General features: G+C 60.8%; 2 protein-coding genes across 3 annotated transcripts in view; one reads left to right on the forward strand and one right to left on the reverse strand.

Moving 5' to 3' along the window:
* The window catches only part of THRA (thyroid hormone receptor alpha), a 28,048-nt gene extending 16,103 nt beyond the window's left edge, over positions 1-11,945 (forward strand). The window contains exons 5-10 of one of the 2 annotated variants that reach the window (XM_056128093.1): positions 2,986-3,133; positions 3,489-3,694; positions 5,087-5,233; positions 5,723-5,981; positions 6,913-7,040; positions 10,761-11,945. In XM_056128093.1, coding sequence (XP_055984068.1) covers positions 2,986-3,133; positions 3,489-3,694; positions 5,087-5,233; positions 5,723-5,981; positions 6,913-7,040; positions 10,761-11,393 — 1,521 coding nt within the window. In that variant the 3' untranslated portion in view covers positions 11,394-11,945. The remainder of the gene's footprint in view (positions 1-2,985; positions 3,134-3,488; positions 3,695-5,086; positions 5,234-5,722; positions 5,982-6,912; positions 7,041-10,760) is intronic. The other variant, XM_056128094.1, reaches the window with a different exon arrangement.
* NR1D1 (nuclear receptor subfamily 1 group D member 1) lies at positions 11,775-18,824 on the reverse strand. Its single transcript, XM_056128095.1, is given in 8 exon segments — positions 11,775-11,962; positions 11,964-12,206; positions 12,667-12,852; positions 13,114-13,736; positions 14,064-14,208; positions 14,351-14,439; positions 15,059-15,376; positions 17,932-18,824. Coding segments are annotated over 8 exon segments (1,728 nt in total). The 5' UTR covers positions 17,963-18,824; the 3' UTR covers positions 11,775-11,869.
* Between the last annotated feature and the right edge of the window lie 721 nt (positions 18,825-19,545).

Genomic DNA, 19,545 nt, shown 5'->3' on the forward strand with positions numbered 1-19,545 from the left:
ACTTTGTTGTTACTGTGTCTGGCATATCGAATACTCTCGGTAGCTTGCCGGGCTCTCCGAGAGGGGCGGAGGAATTGAACTCGGGTCGGCCATGTTGGCCGCATGTAAGGCGAACGCCCTACCCGCTGTGCTATTGCTCCAGCCCTAAAAATAAATAAAGGGGCCAGAGAAATAGTACAGGGGGTAAGTGCTTGCCTTGCACATTGCCAACCCAGTACCCCATGTTGTCCCCCAGTCACAGCGAGGGGTGATTCTAGGGCACAGAGCCAGGCGAAAGCCCAGAGTACCACTGGGCGTGACCCCAAACCAGAAACCTCCTCTAGAAGTAAATAAGTGAATGAATACATGATTAAATTAAAATACATTCAGGATGGTAGAGAACTGGGGTGCTAGGGCACCCGCCTGGCCCTTATGGGGTCCTGAGTCGCATCCCTGGCACTGCATGTTCCCCCGAGCACTCCCGAGTGGGCCACAGTGACCCTGATATTAAAAACTCCAACAAGACTTCAGGGACCCGCGCCTCTCCCCCCATCAGCCCAATCAAGGCCACTAGGGTTGGCAAGTTAAAACCCAAAACACTCTTCCTGGAAGTGATATAAGCATGGGCACCTCAAAAAGAGACGCCTTCTGGAGCGATAGCACAGCGGATAGGGCGTTTGCCTTGCACACAGCTGACCCGGATTCAGTTCACACCCAGCATTCCATATGGTCCCCCGAGCACTACCAGGAGTAACTCCTGATTGTGCAGAGCCAGGAATAACTTCTGTGCATCACTGGGTGTGACCGAAAACTCAAAAAAAAAAAAAGATAAAAAGATAAAAAAGAGACACCTGGGGGCTGGAGAGATAGCACAGCGGGTAGGGCATTTGCCTTGCACATGGCTGACCCGGGTTCAATTCCCAGCATCCCATATGGTCCCCCAAGTACCGCCAGGAGTAATTCCTGAGTGCAGAGCCAGGAGTAGCCCCTGTGCATCACCAGATATGGCCCAAAAAAGAAAAAAAAAGACACTTCCCTGAGGCCCTTCCCTATGGAGTCTGATGACTAGGTCTATCATGGGGTTCTGGGGCTGGCAGGGGGCTCAGAGTTGAGCACTTGCCTTGCGTCCCTAGCATTTGCCTTGCATGCCTGTGAGGCCCTGGGTTCGAGTCTGGAACTGCAAAAAAAATGTACTGAGTGAGGGGATTGGAGAGCTAGCACTGTAGGGGAAAACAATTGAGTTGCACACAGCCAGACTTAGGCTTGGTCCTCAGCACCCCATATGGTCCCCCAAGCCCTCCAGGAGTGATCCCTGAACACTGAGCCAGGAGTAGACCCCGAGCAACCTCAAGTGTGGCCCCCAAAAACAAAATACGTAGAGTAAGGTCCAGGAGTCTGTGTTTGGGGTGGCTGGAGCTGGGGCCACACCCGGCCTTGCCATGGTTCCCCCTGGCTCTGTAGTCCTAGAAGCACTGAGGAACCGTGCGTAGGGCCTGGTCTGCGGCACCTCAAACCCTGCTCTCTCTCTGGCCCTGGCACCTGTTTGAGTAGCCCCCAGCATGGTAGCACCCCAGTTCTGAGAGCTCCAGCCTGCTGCCCCATCCCTTGTATACGTTCTGGCTCTGCTCTCTGTGTAGGCAGATGACTCGGGGCCGTCTGCCCCATCTGCCCGAGCTCCAGATTCCCAGGGGTCTGCCACATGGAGGCTGCCTCCTCCTGGGGCCCCGCGTGAGACGGGAGGGTGCTGAGGGAGAAGACTCCCCAGTGCCCGCGCACAGCAAGGCCTCCGGAGATGGGCATTCTGGGCTGGGACCCGCGGTACCCTAGTGCCCTGCCACTGGGCCACATCCCCGGCCCCAAGACACAGCTTTACTCTCGAGACTTTTCCCTGAAGCAGAGGCAAGGTGCTATACATACAGTGGAAAATTTTCCTTCGAAGCTACTAGAGTTCATTCCCAGTGCCTTTTCTTAACTTTTGGTTGGTTGGGGGACACACCCAGTGAATGCTCAGAGACCGTGCAGGGCTGCCATAGTTTGAACCCCGGTCTTCCATGTGCAATGCATGTGCCTGCCCTTTTATTGGGGGGACACCCCCAGTGGTGCTCAGGAGTTACTCCTGGCTTCTGCACTCAGGGGTCATTCCTCGTGGTGCCTGGGGAACCATTTAGGGAGCCAGGGATTGAAACTGGACCAACCATGTGCAAGGCAAGTGTGCCCTACCCACTGTATTATAACTCTGGCCACAAACTCCAGCTTTTTTTTTTTTTTTTGTCTTTCACACTTGTGATGCTCAGGGGTTACTCCTGGTTCTGCACTCAGGAATTACTCTTGGTGGTACTCGGGGACCATATGGGATGCTGGGGATTGAACCTGGGTTAGCTGCATGCAAGGCAAATGTCCTACCCACTGTCCTATTGCTCTGACCCAATTAATTTTTTTTTTAATGCTTCAGTCTTTTGAGCTGTCTTCACAACCCTTTTTGTTGTTGTTGTTGTTGTTTGCTTTTTGGGTCATACCTGGCGATGCACAGGGGTTACTCCTGGCCCTGCACTTAGGAATTACTCCTGGCAGTGCTCAGGGGATCATATGGGATGCTGGGAATCCAACCCGGGTCGGCCGCGTGCAAGGCAAACACCCTACCTACTGTACTATTGCTCCAGCCCTGCCCCAGCCCATTTTCTTTGTGTTGGGACACCACTTTCCCTTTTATAAATCCACCTCCCAGGCCACGGGCAGCCTAATGGAGTGGTTTGGGGTGGGGTAGTCTCGATACTTCTATCTCTCCAGGCCTCCTTGTACCTCAGACATCCTAGTCCCACACTCCCCCATGCCATCTTCATCCTTACCCCCACTGCCCCCCTCACCACCACCCTACCCCTCAGCTGCCTGGGGGGGCCTGAGGACACCTGTCTGTCCACCTGTCTGTCCAGGACCCTTCACCCTGGGCTTCCCTCGCCCTGCAGACGCGGTGGCGTCAGGGGCTGCCTCATGTCCCCCACTCCCCAGGGTTTCTTCCGCCGCACAATCCAGAAGAACCTCCATCCTACCTACTCATGCAAGTATGATAGTTGCTGTGTCATCGACAAGATCACCCGTAACCAGTGCCAGCTCTGCCGCTTCAAGAAGTGCATCGCTGTGGGCATGGCCATGGACTGTAAGGGCCGGGCCCTGGGCATCCCCAGACAGAGGGACAGGCCAGAGCTGGGGCCCTTAGAGAGGGGTTCTTGGGGAAATAGAGGCCTGGAGCCCCCCTTCCCCTCCCCAAAATATACCCCTGTCTCTGCTCAGAGTCTTCTAAGAAGGACTCCGTCCCTCTTCAGCCCAGAGCATGCTGTTGCTGAGAACCAGCCCAGAGGGGAGTCAGGCTGGGGGGACCCAACCCCCCCCCCGCCCTGCGGTTCTCTGGGCTGTCCCCAGGCCCCCAGGGTCTCTGTCTCCGCATCCCCGGGAGGAGGAGTTCCTGAGAAGCCATGGGGCGCCTGCACAGCGCCTTCCGCCTCTCTGCCCAGTGGTTCTAGACGACTCGAAGCGGGTGGCCAAGCGGCGGCTGATCGAGCAGAACCGGGAGCGGCGCCGCAAGGAGGAGATGTTCCGCTCCCTGCAGCAGCGCCCCGAGCCCACGCCCGAGGAGTGGGACCTGATCCACGTGGCCACCGAGGCCCACCGCAGCACAAACGCCCAGGGCAGCCACTGGAAGCAGAGGCGCAAGTTCCTGGTAAGGAGAGAGGGTAGCCTCTCACCAGGCATGGCCAGGGAGGGGGGGCTGGCTGGAGCCCACCCCTTGGCAGTTCTGGGTCAGGCACCTGTTGCTATCTGTGGTCTGGTCCTGCCCCTTCCGTCTGATGACAGGCTCACCCTCCTCCTTGAATTCTCTCTGGGCAGGGGCGACCACACCTTTTTCCTGGATGGGATGGGAGCAAGGGTGAAGCGTGCGATCGATCACTGAACAGCATCAGGAGCACTTACCGGGTGCTTGTGTCCCGCCCAGGGACCGGCGAGCTTGCAGGGAGACGAGAGTCCAGCTGAGTGTGCGAGGCAGGCAGGAAGCTGGCATCTGGGTCCGGGTAGGGCATGCCAAGTGTGACCCAAAAAGAAAAAGAAAAGAAAGAAATCATCATAGGTTCAACCTGATCCTCACTTTTTGGGGGTCATACCCAGCGATGGTGAGGGGTTACTTCCTGGCTCTGCACTCAGGAATTACCCCTGGCAATACTTGGGGGACCATATGGAATGCCAAGGATTGACAAGGATTGAGCTCAAGCTGGCCATGTGCAAGGCAAATACGCTGCCCACTGTACTATCGCTCTGGCCCTCGTTCTCACTTTTTAATTTTTTTTTTTTTTTTTTTTGCTTTTTGGGTCACTCCGGTGATGCACAGGGGTTACTCCTGGCTCTGCACTCAGGAATTACTCCTGGCTGTGCTTGGGGGACCATATGGGATGCTGGGAATCGAACCCGGGTTGGCCGTATGCAAGGCAAACGCCCTACCCACTGTGCTATCACTCCAGCGCCTCACTTTTTTTTAATTTATTTTTAATTCTTTTGGGTCACACCTGGCAATACTCAGGGGTTACTCCTGGCTCTGCATTCAAGAATTACTCCCTGCGGTGCTTGGGAGACCACTTGGGATGCCCGGTATCAAACCCAGGTCAGCAGCGTGCAAGGCAGACACACTACCCAGTGTACTATCTCTCTGACCCCTTTTTGTTTTTGATTTGGGGCCCATACCCAACAGGGCTCAGAGATTACTCCTGGCTCTGTGCCCAGGGATCTTTCCTGGAAGTGCTCCAGGGACCACATAGGGTTCTAGGCTTGAACCTGGGTTCAGCCATACCATACCTGCTGTACTCTCTCCAGCCCTGCAGCTTCTATTATTATTCCATTAGTTCTACTATGGCTATGATTATTGTTATTATTAGCCAGCTGACTGCTCTGGCCCTACTCCGTTCTCTGCCCCAAGGTGAAAGAGAAGCCTTAGGCCGGGACCCAGCCAGCCGAGTGGCCCCCATCCCCGCGCTGCCTTGGAGCTCCCCCTGGTGGGCAGGGAGCCTCAGCAAGGAGCTGGAAGGGGTCTGTGACCCCAGCTGACCCCAGTCTCTCCCTCCAGCCCGATGACATTGGCCAGTCACCCATCGTCTCCATGCCGGACGGAGACAAGGTGGACCTCGAGGCCTTCAGCGAGTTCACCAAGATCATCACCCCGGCCATCACCCGCGTGGTGGACTTTGCCAAAAAACTGCCCATGTTCTCCGAGGTGAGCAGCGCAAGGGGCGGGGTTGGGGGGGTGCAACATGGTGCCCCACCGGAGGGAAAAGGGGGATACTCCCCACATTCACCCCCCCCCCATACCAGCAGCTACTCACATGGGTGGGGGTCTCCGAACAAAGAGGAATTCTCAGAAGTCCGCCTACCCAGCACACAGCTCTGCTCACACACAGGCCCGGGACTGAGTGACACCCCAGCTCCCCAGCCCTGCACGGACCCTGCCTGCCCCCCTTTCTCTGCCGGGGTGGCCATGCCTTAAAGGACCCCCTCCCTGGGGGACACTGATGCAGACTCAGGGCAGCCAGTTAGAACTGGAGCACTGTGGCCATGGTGGTCGCGAGGGACCCAACTCCTGAGCCTGAGTATGGGGTGTCAGCAGCCTGCGAGCGAGTGGGCCAGCGCAGGGGCTGGCAGGACCCCCAGAGGGACCCCCTCGGAGACGGTGGGGGTGATGAGCCCGTGCGCCTGCACTCCGCAGCTGCCTTGCGAAGACCAGATCATCCTCCTGAAGGGGTGCTGCATGGAGATCATGTCGCTGCGGGCGGCCGTCCGCTACGACCCCGAGAGCGACACCCTGACGCTCAGCGGGGAGATGGCCGTCAAGCGGGAGCAGCTCAAGAATGGCGGCCTGGGCGTGGTCTCCGACGCCATCTTCGAACTGGGCAAGTCACTCTCTGCCTTTAACCTGGATGACACGGAAGTGGCTCTGCTGCAGGCTGTGCTGCTAATGTCAACAGGTACCTGGCTGGGGGGGCAGGGGGGAGGGGTGCTGCAGGGCCCAGAAGCTTCCGGTGCCCCAGCGTGGGCTGGGCTCTGGACTGTCCCTCTCCTACAGGCTCTTTCTGCCCGCTGCCCCTCCCCCCCGTCCTCCTGTCCCCTACTCCCCTGTCCCCTACACCTCCGCCACCCTTCGCCCCTGTGTTCCAGTCTCCAGGCCCCGGTCTTGCTGTCTCAGCCCCTCTGGTCTTTCTGCTCAGGGCTTGCTCCTGACTCAGTGCTCAGGGGCTGCTTCTGGCTGTACTTCAGGTTTTGGTACAGCTCGGGGCGGGGGCATATGAAGGCAAGTGTCATACCCCTGGTGTCTTCTCTCTAAGCCTCTCATCTTAAATTCCTCTTGCCCCTTTTTTAGGGAGGAGGGTATTTGGGGCCGAATTCGGCCGTGCTCAGGGCTTACTTCTGGCTCTGCACTCAGGGACCACTCCTCGTGGGGCTCAGGGGCCCATATATGTGCAGTGCCAGGGATCGAACCCAGAGTCAGCCGCGTGTGTGGCAGGTGCCCTGCCCGCCCTCCTGTCTCTCAAGCCACCGCCCCCGGTCTTGATCTTCGCCTCATTTCCCCCCACCCTTGCCCCATCTGCTGTCACCCCCATTCCCTTGTCATCGCCCCCCTGACTTGGTCCCCTCCACATTTGATGCCCCATCCCTCCTGTTCCCGCTCTCGTCCCCCACTCTCTCGCCTGCTGCGGCCCCCCTCACCCCCTCTCTGCCCCGGCGCCTACCTCTGCCACCCCAGACTTCCTCTTCTCGGGTCCACCTCGCCGACCCCAGCAGCCCACGCCCGCGCACTGCTGCGCTCTCTGCCCTCTCTTCTCTGCCTGCCAGTGCCCGCCCGCCCGCCTGCCCGCTCACCCACGCCTCCCCTGTTCCCCCCCCACCCCACCCCCGCAGACCGCTCGGGCCTGCTGTGCGTGGACAAGATTGAGAAGAGTCAGGAGGCATACCTGCTGGCGTTCGAGCACTACGTCAACCACCGCAAACACAACATTCCGCACTTCTGGCCCAAGCTGCTGATGAAGGTGACTGACCTCCGCATGATCGGGGCCTGCCACGCCAGCCGCTTCCTCCACATGAAAGTCGAGTGCCCCACCGAACTCTTCCCCCCACTCTTCCTCGAGGTCTTTGAGGATCAGGAAGTCTAAAGCCTCAGACGGCCAGAGGGTGTGCGGAGCTGGTGGGGAGGAGCCTGGAGAGAAGGAGCAGAGCTGGGGGCTGAGGGAGACCCCCCCACCCCACACCTCTTCTCTCCTTCCTCTCGCCCTCGGATAGATGCAGCTCCCACACACACCCGCACTGCCCCCCGTCCCTCTCAGAGCCTGCAGCCCCGGGACAGGGCAAACCAATGAACTTCCTATGAAAAGGACAGTGTGGGAGGCGGGGGGAGCCGTGTCCTGCAGTGTCCAGGGTCCCGGCCTCCGAGAAGGTAGGGGAGGGGAGGGAGAACGCACAGGGCCCGAGCCATCCGGACCGTAGGGGGTCCGAGGAACCGTGGCGTGGGGGACGATGCCCTCCACTCACCCCTGCGTCCCCGAGAGAGCCCTCCCCCACCGCCCCCCGTCCCGTGGCCGAGGTGCCCCTCCAGGCTGAGGGCTGCTCTGCTTCCCTCCTGCCTGGGTGCCAAGGAAGGCTTGGCCTGGCTCCTCCACTGGAGGTTAAACACGATAGTCATTCTAACTGCACTTTGGAAACCAGGCACGGGGAGAAGAGAAATGAAGAAGAGGAAGAAGGAAAAAAAAACAAAAAACAAAAAAAAACCTAGACAGAGAGAAAAAGAAAAAAAAAAGAGAGAGAGCGAGAGAGAGAGAGAGAGAGCGAGAAAGCGTGCGCTTGATAGATGATATTAAGTTATTAACTGAGGCTGGCCAGAGGGGAGGACCCCCCCCAACCACCCCCAAGCACTTTGAGAGCTGCCCCTCCTCCCCCAAGTCAGAGAGAACTGTCCCCCTGCCCCCAAACCAGGGCCTCCCTCGAGGGTAGGGCTGCCGATCAGAGCTGTGAGTTCACACACAGGGTCCTGGCCACCCCCTTGCCTTGCCCCTGCCCTCCGTGCCCCTTTGGCACACTCGCCCCAGGACTCCCTCTGCTCTCTGCCACTCGTGCCCGCTGAGTTCCATCTACCTCTCACGCTGGACGCCAGCTGGCCCCTCACCAGCCTGCCCTGCTGCCCACACAGCAACCCTTTCAAGTGCCCAGCCCCAGGGGCCTCCCCGTCCGCCCCCTACTTCTCCACCTGGACCCCCGCACGGGAAACCGTGGCCCCCCGCTCTGCCTCCTCATGGCCTGCAGTATTAGCTCCGGTCCAGATGCTGCACCGGGAGGGGGCGCGCTGCCCCCCCCACCCCCATCCCCCGCCCCACGCAGACCCTGTCTCCCATCTGGCTTCTGGGTTCTCTCCCCCCCACACACCCCGCCCTCCTTGCCCTCCACCCCCCCACCCAATGCAGGTGGGGCAGGCAGCCACTGGACTGGGGGGCGCTTAGATAAATGGCACTTAGTTGGGGCCCCGGGAGAGGGGCTGGTCGGTGCTCCTCCTTTCCCTCGGAAGCTCTTTAGGCCAGCTGCCCCTCCGCCTCTGGGGACTAACCCTCTTTTCTCTAATTCAGGGACTTTGGCTTGAGCCCCTCCCCCCCGCCCTGGTGGGGAGCGCTCTGTTGGTCTGCACTGGGGGAGCCGCCCCCCTCACCCCGCTTACTCCTCCCCCCAAGGGCCCCCGGCCCCCCTCCTCAGGGGCTAGAGGAGGGGTGGAGAGGGTGGGGAGGGGAAAGGGCGGGCAGGACAGAGCAGACCAGAGGGCCCTGGGCTCAGGGCTGTGTGACGGCAGGGATGGAAGGGTGGACGTAGATGCCCCCTGGAAGCCATGGGCAGTGGGGCAGGGTTGGGGGGGAGGGGTGCCAGGGCTTCCTGCGCTTTGCACTATTGGGGCAAAAATGTCTTAAGCAGTGGGGAACCTGCCACTCCATCCTGACCCTAGGCCTGCCACAGCCCCCTCCACACACACACACACACACACACACGCACACACACACACACACACACACATGCACGCACAGACGCACACCTGTGTGCTGGCAGGCCATGCTGTGCCGCCTCCGGCTTCGCCCGTCCCCTCCGTCCAGGGTGGGGAGGAGGCCGTGAGCAGCCACTGTCACCTGTGCGTGCACCTGCCCCGCCCCCGTGGACCCTGGGCCGCCATGCTGTCTTTGTCTGTCTCTCTCCTCTCTCTCCTGGGGTTCTGATTCCTGTATTACTCGGGTCCCAGGCGTGATCCCTTTTGTCCCTTCTGCCACCCCCAGAGGCCCAGTGGGTTCCTGACCCATCTGCCCCCACCTACGTCCTTCCATCCCCTTTCCCTCCCCCATCACCTTTCTCAGCCATGGCCTCTCCCAGGCCCTGGGGAGCCCCCCGCCCCATCCTAGGAGCTGTGACCCCCATGCCGCCCCCTCCCTCGCGGTGCTGTGGGGGGGGGGTGCTTTCCTCTGCGTGAATGTGTGCGTGAGTGCGCGTGGCGGGGGGGAGCCGGGCACTCAGGGGTGCCGTGCGCCTGCTCTCAAGGCAGCTGTCCCAGTCCCTGCTGTGGAAGTGGGGGACAGGGCCCCCTTCCTGGGGGTCATTGGTGCTAATGAGGGGGACGGCCTTGACGCAGGTGCTCAGCACGCCTCCCCCAGTATTGGCCCGGGCACTAGGGCAGGCAGGGTGGGGCAGATGGTGCAGTATTGGTGGGGGGAGACACTGCTGGGAATCGGATGAGGGGGCCAGGCCAGGACAAGGGGGTGCCAGAGCCATGACCACTAGCCCGCCCCCACCATCGGCCTCTCCATCTCAGTATTCCCCTCCCATCACTCATAACACACATACCTCATCCAGCCACCTCCCTGCTCAGACCTGGGGAGGCGGGGGGGAGCCCCGAACCCTTCCCCTGGGGGCGGGCCTGCAGGGCTGGGAGAGGGCAGGGCGCTGACAGACACGGCCATGGGGGGGACCGTCATTCCCGCCCCCCCCGTGGGGGAGGGGGACTCTTCCCTGGAGGCCCTACTGAATGTATGAGAAGCTGGTGCTGGGGGGCGGGGAGGGGGGGTTGCGGCCAGAAACAGGGAAGGAAGTAGGTCCCTTCCCCGGGGTGGGGTGGGACTGGTCGGGGTGACTGGGGGGGCTTGTACTCCTGCCCCACGTTGACAATCAGTATGTCTGTTATGTGCGATTTTTCACCCCGTTGTGTTTTGGGTCAGGATTTTAAAGAAAGATATTTTTATGGTAATTGTTGCTCGTCTATTTTACTATATATTTATGTAATAAATATATGATGAAAATAACCCCCTTGGGCACCCCCCTTAGACTTGTGTGCTGTTTCCCTGTATCCTCCCATCTGCTGCAAGCCCCCGTCCCACACACTGACCAGATGGAGAGGTGCCCCCACCCCCGGCCTTGGCAACATTACCAGACACACCCGCCCCGGCCCCCGGCAGCGCCCCCCGCCCCCCAAAGAGCACACAGTACAGGAGTCAGCTGCGAACTATTGGATTTGAGACAGGAATAGAACAGCTCGGGGTGGGGGGAGGGAGCCAGAGAATGGGGTGGGATGGGGGGGGATAGTGGTTTAAATAGGGGGGTGGGAGGTGTGCGGAGGGCGGAGGGAGGCAGGTTATTTACAAGAAGGCTCAGGGGGCCAGAGGCTCATCTTGGAATATTTTATAACAATATAAATAAGATTCTGGTTTGCTTTTCCTTTTCGTCTCGCAAAGGAGAGAGAAGTGCAGAGTTCGATTCTGTACAAGGGGGCAGCGGCGGAAGGCCGGCCGGGCGGGTCACTGGGCGTCCACCCGGAAGGACAGCAGCTTCTCGGAATGCATGTTGTTCAGGGTCCGCAGGTCCGGCAGCTTGAGCAGCAGCTTGGTGAAGCGGGAAGTCTCCAAGGGCCGGTTCTTCAGCACCAAGGCCCGAAGAGCCCGCAGCAGCGTCTCCTGGAGCTGCTCCACCGATGCGGAGTTCTCCGTGCCCGAGCGGTCTGTGGGGAAGACGACAGCAATGAGGCAGACACCACCAGCTCCTCCAGCGAGGAGGAGGAGGAGGAGGAGGAGGAGGCGGCGGAGGAAGAGGAGGAGGAGGTGGCAGCGGAGGAGGAGGCGCAGGAGCCCCAGGTCCGCGAGGAGCCGCTCCAGTTCTACCCCCAGGTCTACGCAGAGCCGCCCCAGGTCTACGCGGAGCCGCCCCAGGTCTTTGCGGAGCAGCCCCGGGTCCATGCGGAGCCGCCTCGGGTCTACGCGGAGCAGCCCCAGGTCTACGCGGAGCAGCCCCAGGTCTACGAGGAACCGCTCATGGTCTACGAGGAGGAGGCCACCGACGCCGAGGCTGCAGGCTGCGCGGCCTCTCCCTGAAGCCGAGGAGGGAAGGCCCCCGGGGGAGGCCGGGGAGGGGGAGCACCACCCCACTCCTCTCTGAGATCTCTGCCCACACCCCCACACCACCCCCACCCCTAGCAGGAGATGCCTGAAGGTTGGGAGCGGGGCTCAGCCGGGCTGAACACCTCCCTGATCCCACAAGGCCACTTTCCTGCCTGCCACCGGCCATCACGGCCCCCTTGCTTTCCGCTCTGTAGTTCCCGCTGCCTGGGTCACCTTTCCCCACCCCCTTTGACCAGTCTCTTCCTCTACCCGCCCCCGCCACCCCACCCCACCCCACTCCCCCCCTCCTCCCCCCACTCCCTAGCCACCTCCTCCTTCCCCAGCTCCCCCAGGCAGAAATAGTTGTCTCTGCTTCCAAAGCCTTTGGTTCATGCTTCTACTGTGACACTTATCTCACTGTTTTATATTTAGTGGAGTATGAGTCTGTCTCCCCAGCTAGACTGTCTGAATCATGTCTGTATCCCCAGTGCCCAGTGCAGGGCCTGGCATAGAGTAGGTCCTCCATAAAAGGTGTGTTGAATCCAACTGCGTCCGCCTCCTCCCCCGGGTCCGGCTCCGGCAGGAGCGGGACCTACCTGCCGAGACCAGCACCACGGCCGTGAAGAGGCCCAGCTCCTCCTCGGTGAGCGCCAGGGAGTTGAGCTTCTCGCTGAAGTCGAACATAGCGTTGAGCAGGTCGCCCATGCCCATGGCACCAAGCTCCTGCAGGCTGTAGGTGGTGCGGCTCAGAAACATGACGGTCTGGTCCTTCACGTTGAACAGCGACGCGAAGCGCACCATGAGGACCTGGCGGGAGAGGGGGTTCCGTTACCTGGGCTTGGGGGGAAGGGGCACGGGCCTCGTCACCCCTCGTGTTTTCCGGAGACAACTGGCACAGGATGGAGGTGGGGTGAGGGGCAGGTGGAGGGAGAGGAGTGTCCTACCCCCCCACGCCACCCACTTCTGAATGTAGAAATCCAGCTGACAGGCTCTGATGATGCTCACGGCCCTCCCCTCAAACCCATTTGCTCCTGCCTGGATTGACAAGCGAAGGCGGGGGGTGGGGGGTGGACTGTCGCCAAAGGTGCTATTCTCAGGTCCTGGTGCATGGTTAGAGCCCAGTGGTTGGGACAGGTGTCCCATCCCGCCACCCCTGGACAGACTGTGGGGGGCTTCCAGAGCCCGCTGCTGCCCACCCCGGATGCCACACCTTCCCCCAGCACGTCCTCTCCAAGGCAGGGAGCAGGGGCTCAGAGGGGAGACTCACTTCAAAGGTGCCGGCCTTAAGCAGGGTGACCTGGTCGTGCTGAGAAAGGTCACGGAAGCCGGGGATGTGCTTGGCGAACTCGACCACCTCGCGCACGGCGGGAGTGAAGCTCATGGAGAAATCCTCCCAGATCTCCTGCACGGTCCGCCCGCTGCGCCCGTGCGGGTACATGTTCATGGGGCACGCCTGGTGGAGGAAGGGATGTGAGGGAGGGAGGAGTGGAAGGGTGGAGTCCGAGGGGCTCCGGACGCTGCTTTCTAAAGGGGGCCAGAGGTCCTGTGGCCCCGGGATGGCTCATCCGGGTGCCAGATGGCAACCACGGATTCTAGGCAGAGCCATGCCAGGCGCTGGGGAGGCGGAGCATCCTGCCTGGGCTGCACACCCAGCTGCCCCGAGCTAAATCCAGTCTTCCCGGCCCCCTGCCCACCTCACCCACAGTGCCCTCACCAGCAGAATGTTCTTAGAGTGGCCCTGCCGCAGACTGTTGGCCGGTGCTTCGGTTTCTGGGGCTGAGTACACGTGGGTGGGGCAGAGACGGTGCCCATTGCCATTGGGCTGGTGGCAGCTGTGGTGGGCAGGGCCAGGGGGCCAGGTGGGAGGGTAGGAGGAGGGGGCTGGGCGCAAACCATTCAGGGCCTCGTTGTGGCGCTGGGCGGCCAGAGCGTTGTCATTGGTGGCCGGCGGGCCACCCGGACTCTCCCATCGATGTGGGGTGCTGGCCGGAGGACTGTTGGAGGCATGGTTGGCATTGAAGGTGCCCGGGGAGGTACCCAGCTTGTCGTGGGCATAGGTGAAGATCTCCCGGTGGGCCCGGGCCACCTGAGAGATCACATCCTCCACGGTGGGCTCCGGACTTGGGGATCGGGGGGGCGTCAGCTGCTGAGGGAACTGGGAGAAGCCCACCAGGGGGGGAGGCGTGGTGCCCAGGGGGCCTGGGGGCGGGGGCGGGGTGGGTGAGCCGGCCGGTGGGCACTGGCCACTCCGCTGGTTGTTGGCCAGGTTCATGGCACTCTGCATCTCCGCCAACATCCGCTGCTTCTCCCGCTTGGGGATGCGCCCGAAACGCACAGCTGTGACAGAACGAGAGCCAGGTCAGGAAGCCCAACACACACACACACACACACACACACACACACGCACACGCACACGCACACACGCACACACGCCCCTTCCTTCCTTCTTACTGAAAGGGCCAGACCCTGAAGGCCAGGGTTCCAACGGGGGCCTAAAACCAGCCACCAAGGGGGTTTCCCGAGGAGGGAGAGTGCAGGGGGTGACCTGGGGGACTAAGGGGGAAGAAGCCAGTGTTTACCCAGGAGGGTGATATCCGGTGTCAGCTATGCAAACTAGATGGGGGTGGGGTGGGGAGGAAGGAACCCGGGCACCCCCTGCCTCACCATCCCGAGACATGCCCACGGACAGACACTTCTTGAAGCGGCACTGCTGGCAGCGGTTGCGGTTGATGCGGACGATGGAGCAGTTCTCGTTCTTCAGACACCTCTTGTACTGGATGTTCTGCTGGATGCTCCTGCGGAAGAAGCCCTGGAGGGCAGAGGCGACCTCTGGGCTCAATCGGCTCCCCCGGACTGGAGCTGAGAGCTAACACCTCCCCACCCCCACCCCCTGCACCCCGCAGCTTCGGGACTGGGCCGGGCTCTGGGTTCTGTCCTCCCCACCGCCTCACCTTGCAGCCCTCACAGGCGTGCACGCCGTAGTGGAAGCCGGAGGCCACGTCCCCGCACACTTTGCACAGCAGCACCATGCCGTTCAGCTCTGTGGGAAGGGGCAGCAGGAGAGTTTGTCGGCGTGGCCCCCCGAGATGGGGAGGTTTTCTGGGCTGGACACCCTGGGGGTGGGGGAACACTAAGGATATGGACTCCAGGGTCCAAGGGAGAGAGCAGAAGCCAATGACCAGATGGGCTGGTGCAACTCAAGAAGTCCAGGTTTATCTGACTGCAGAGATATATAGCAAGGGAGACGCTTGCTTTGCACACAGCTGACCTGGGTTCGATCCCCAGCATCCCATATGGTCCCCTGAGCACCGCCAGGAGGAATTCCTGAGTGCAGAGCCAGGAATAACCTGAGCAACTCTGGGTGTTAACCTACCCCCAAAATAAAAAAAAGTCCTGGGCTGGAGCGATAGTACAGTGGGTAGGGCGTTTCCCTTGCACGTGGCCAACCCGGCTTCGATCCCCAGAATCCCATATGGTCCCCAGAGCAGCAAGCACTGCCGGGAGTAATTCCTGAGTGCAGAGCCAGGAGTAACCTCTGAACATCACTGGGTTTGACTCAAAAAGAAAAAAAAAAAAATTCCAGGACTGACTGTGGCTCTCGGCCCCCCGCCCAGGCCTGGCTGCCTCCCGTCCCTGAGGTCAGCTGGAACTGGACTCACTGGTGATGTTGCCTGTGTTCTTGCTGGGGGACACTCGACTGCTGTCTTCCAGGGCCACTTGCAGGCCTCCTGGGGGATTTCCATTGTAGAAAGAGGAGGACGAAGAAGGGGGGCCCTCCTCCGACAGGCTGGGTGGCATGCTCCCGAAAGTGCGTGCGGGGTCCTGGGTGAGGGAGCCAGTCGGGGACGGTGGGAAGTAAGCTGGGCAGCCTGGGGTCAGGGACTGGAAGCTGCCATTGGAACTGTCGCTGTACAAGGACTCTGGGCTGGTGCCGCTCGGGGAGGAACCGCTGGAGCCGATGTAGGTGATGACGCCACCTGGCAGGAGAACAGGGAAGGGGAGTCGGCTGCCATTCCCTGGGGGGGGGGTCCCAGGGCACAGTCTCTCTGCACTTCCCTTCCCCAATCACAGCTGGACCACGTGAAACCCCTGGCCTTGGGAGTCCCCGGGAAAACCCTAAGAGCAGCTCTACACAGTAGACAGAGCTTGTCATGCAGCTGCAGGCGCCGCTAACCCACACTCAGGGACCTTTTGCAGCCACTCAGCTTCCTCCTTAGAGTAAGTACTTCCTAGAATCATGACCCTGTGGGTGTCTGATGTATGACCACCCGCCCTGGATTCTCTCCCCGAGAGCCGCAGGAGGCCCGTTGAGGGGATGAGCAGCTGAGACCCCCTTCATCACGCCCAAATGTCCCCCAAATAAAGGAGCAGCTGCTGGTGTGAAGGGCAGGCCTGTCCCCTATGGCCAAGAAGTGGGCGCTTCTCGGAGAGGAGGGTCGTCACATGTCTCCAGACCAGAAGCTGTGTTCTCTGGGGGTGCCAAGTCTGACGGGGTCGTCAAAGCAGAATCAAGTCAGGGGACTTGACCACTGAGTTCAGGAAGGACCCTGCCATGTAAGCTACAGGAGGGGAACCTGAAGGACAAATTGTTTGGCCCAGGGCTCTGGAATTCCCCTTTGCCAGTCTCGCCCTGGTCGCAATGACCTTGGCTCTCTGGCCACTCAGGGACTTTGACCTTCTGGGCACACTGTAGTCAACCAGGTGGCTGCATTCCTATGGCATGAGCAGGAGGAAAAGGTGACCTGTCTGCCACACCTTTGCCAACTGGCTTGCCATAAACTGGACAGGAGAAGGGATGGTCCCTGGACATGCGGAAGCCAATAGGGGCCAGGCGGCCGTGTCCACAGAGGCACATGTCTCGCTCACCCACTGACACATACTAAGCTGAGCAGGGCAGCCTCAAAATAGCCCAAGGTTGGTCAGGGTGAACCGAGCTCCCTGGAAATCATTGCACAACAGACCCGCTCCTACGACTTCAAGGCTGGGGTGGGGGATGGGAGACGGATGGGCTGGTAAGTGAACTTGACCTAGTTCACCCGGGCCCAGAAGGGGAGAAAAGACTTTCACTGCTAAGAGGCCTCTAAGCTGGAAATGAGGGGCCCCTTCAACACCAGCCTCTAGTTCTAGATCTAATCTCTGGCCAGCGACTGCACTTTAAAACCTCATAGAGATCCAACTCCCTCCTGGGCTCTATTTTCCTTTCTGTAGAAAAAAAATAAAATGAAGGAGACTTAATACCCTTTCAGGGCCCTTTCAGGGATAACTCCGCACTGCACCGACACAGCCCTTTGGGGGAGATCCCCCAGGGGCTAGCCCGTGAAGATGGGGGCTAGGTAATGCTGGCAGGAATGCCTGGGGCGGGCAAGAAGCTGGGCCTTCAGGCACCAAGAACAAAGGGAGTGAGAAGGGCGGCTGGCTGCCGGTGATGTCCCCAGGGGTGTAAACAGGGGGCCACAAGAGGTCAGAGCAGGCCCCATCCTACTGGGCGCCCCCGATGGGGGAGGAGGGGCACCCGGCAGGCCCACAGGAAAAGGAGGCAGGCGGGGGCGGTGAGTCAGCCCAGCTTCACCCAGATCTCGGCGGGGCGGGGCGGGAGCCGGGCCCTCAGCCGGCCTCACGTCCCCGCTCCACGTGTGCCACGCGCACGTGGCTCCCCAACGAGGAGCCCCGCTCTCGAGGCCCCGCCCCCGGCCGCCCGTCAATCAACCGGGAGCAGCAGCCCCGCCCCCGCCCCGCCCCTCCCGGGCGCCGGCCGCGTTGGCCGGACCCTGATCGCTGGTGGGGCCGGGACCACCGAGGGGAGGAGAGACGGGGACACGCGTTGCCGGGGCGACCGGGGGCGGAGCTCATTATGTAACGGGGCCGGGAGGCAACAACCAATGGGGTGGCGGCCACGGCTTCTGCTGAATGAAAACAAACGCAGCACGTGGACCCGGTTCCGTGTCCATGTGAGCCGAGCCGGGCTGCCCCGGCGCTGTGGGTCTCTTCCGTGGGGCTGGGCACCACTCCCTGGGCTCCTCCGGTACCTCTCTCCATGATCACGGAGGATTCCCCAGGGAGATCCCACCCGGTCCTCCAACCCCTCCTGCCCGGAGTCCGGGTCCCCCACCGCTTCCAAGCTTTCCTGGAGCTTGAGGGAAGAGGAGGAGGGGCAGGAGGGAGTCCTCCTTCCGCGATGTCCATGCATGACATCGCTGCAGGGGTGGACAGACGGGGGCGTTTCAAGGTACTGCTCCAAAGCTTCCAGTCCCCTCTCAACTGTTCCTCCACCACCTGCACCCGCTCTCATTTCCCCTGCCCCCAGATCTAAGTCCGTCCTTCAGGTTCAAGAGACCTTCGGAACTCTGGGGGGAAGGGGGACACTCCTCGGAGTGTATTTCCAAGTGAATGACCCAGCCCCTGACCCCTGAGCCCGCTAGCAAATCTCCGGAGCTGAAGGAGTCCCTAGTCCCTTACGAAGTTCCTCCCGTTTTAAGGTGCAGAGACGGAGGCAAGGAAACAGTGACAGGTGACCGCAAAGGAACCTCCGTACCTGTGTTGTTGTTGGAATCCAGGGTCGTCATGTCCTCACCGGCTGAGAGTGGTCATTCAAACTGGACCTTGACACAGATTGGAGGTTGCAATTGCGGCTGTCTTCCCCGGGACACTGGCTGAGGGCGGGGAGCACCCCGCGGTTTACGACCCGGATCCGAGGCACCTTGCACCAAGGTCTTGGGGTAGCCGGGCTGCAAGCCTGCAGAAGGGTGGGACGCCGAGGCCGCGGAGGTCTGCTTTGCACGGGAAGAGCAGAGAGAGTGTGGGGGAAGGGGAACGGGGGATCAGCTGCAGTAGTTCGGGCTAGAAGGCATCGAGGAGGGTCGCGTCTCTGCAGTGCCCGGGGTGCCACTGCCAGTCGGCTCCGCAGCACTGCAGGGCAGAGAATCTGGATCTCCCGGTGCAAAAGTCCCAGTGGGAGAGAGGCTGCAGTCAGGAAGTAAGTAGGTGATGGGGAGAAACGGGGCGCCCAGGCGCAAAGCAGCGAGACGTGTGCCCTGCTACGTTCCCTCGGCAGCAATATTTCACTCTGCCAATCTCAGCCGCCTTTTGCCCCAGCCTTTTTCCCTGGGACAGAAGGCTCTGCGCAGGCGCCAGCAACCCAGGGTTCCCGGGCCGCACGCGGCACTGGAGCAGGTACCATGTGATCCCGGGGAGCGCCTCGTGCCCCAGTGACACACTTTTCCAGCAGCAGGCACGTTGAGCTCCGTGCGCCTGCGTCGCGCCGAGGCTGTCGGGATTTGTAGTCGCTGGCAAAGCCGGCGGGCGGCGTCTGTTCCCCCTTTCTGCCTCGCGAAGCTCCTGCCGGCTTGGGGAGGAGCTAAGGTGGGGGGAGAGTGTTGCAGGGCCTGGGTGGCGTGTTTGGAAAGCTTGCAAGGCAGAGGCATGTGAATGCACGAGGAGGGACCGGCAAGCTGGCTTCTGCAAACCTTGCCGAGGCGAGCGCTTCACGTGATTGCACCCTGCTCTCGCCTCCGGGTTACCGCTGACTTGCGGGGAAAGAGACTCCAAGTGGGAAAGAAATCCTGGTGCCCAGATAGTCCTGAATGTCTTCTGAAGCTGAACTCTCTTGTGCCCCAAGGGAAACGTGTGACGGCTTTTCTCTCATTCCCTTTAGGGAGAGTAGCCCTTGGAAAAGGAATCGCCCTGGGTGGGCACAAGGGGAAGGGTCCTTCCAGGGTGAGGATGTCTCTAGGGACTCCCTGTTATGTTTTGTTTTTTAATGGGAGCTGTATTTATTTATTTTGCTTTTTGGGTCACACCCAGCAATGCACAGGGTTACTCCTGGCTCTGCACGCAGGAGTTACTGCTGGCGGTGCTTGGGGAACCATATGAGATGCTGGGAACTGAACCCCGGGTCAACTGCGTTCAAGGCAAACCTACCCGCTGTGCTCTCTCTCCAGCCAGGGACTCCTTGTTTGCTTATATGTCACCACCCCACCCTCTCTCACCTGACTTTCGGGTGAGTCACGGCCCCTTATCTGGGAAATAAAAAAGGGCAAGGGGAGGAGAGCTCTATGGTGAAAGTGTTTTGAAGTCCTAGGTAATGGGACCAGAGGTGAGCCCCTGTGCTTTAGGGTACTGTGTGGATTCCACAGAAGGAAACAGATTA

This window comes from Sorex fumeus, unplaced genomic scaffold (genome assembly GCF_029834395.1).
Source record: "Sorex fumeus unplaced genomic scaffold, SorFum_2.1 ptg000063l, whole genome shotgun sequence".
Taxonomy (NCBI): Eukaryota; Metazoa; Chordata; class Mammalia; order Eulipotyphla; family Soricidae; genus Sorex; species Sorex fumeus.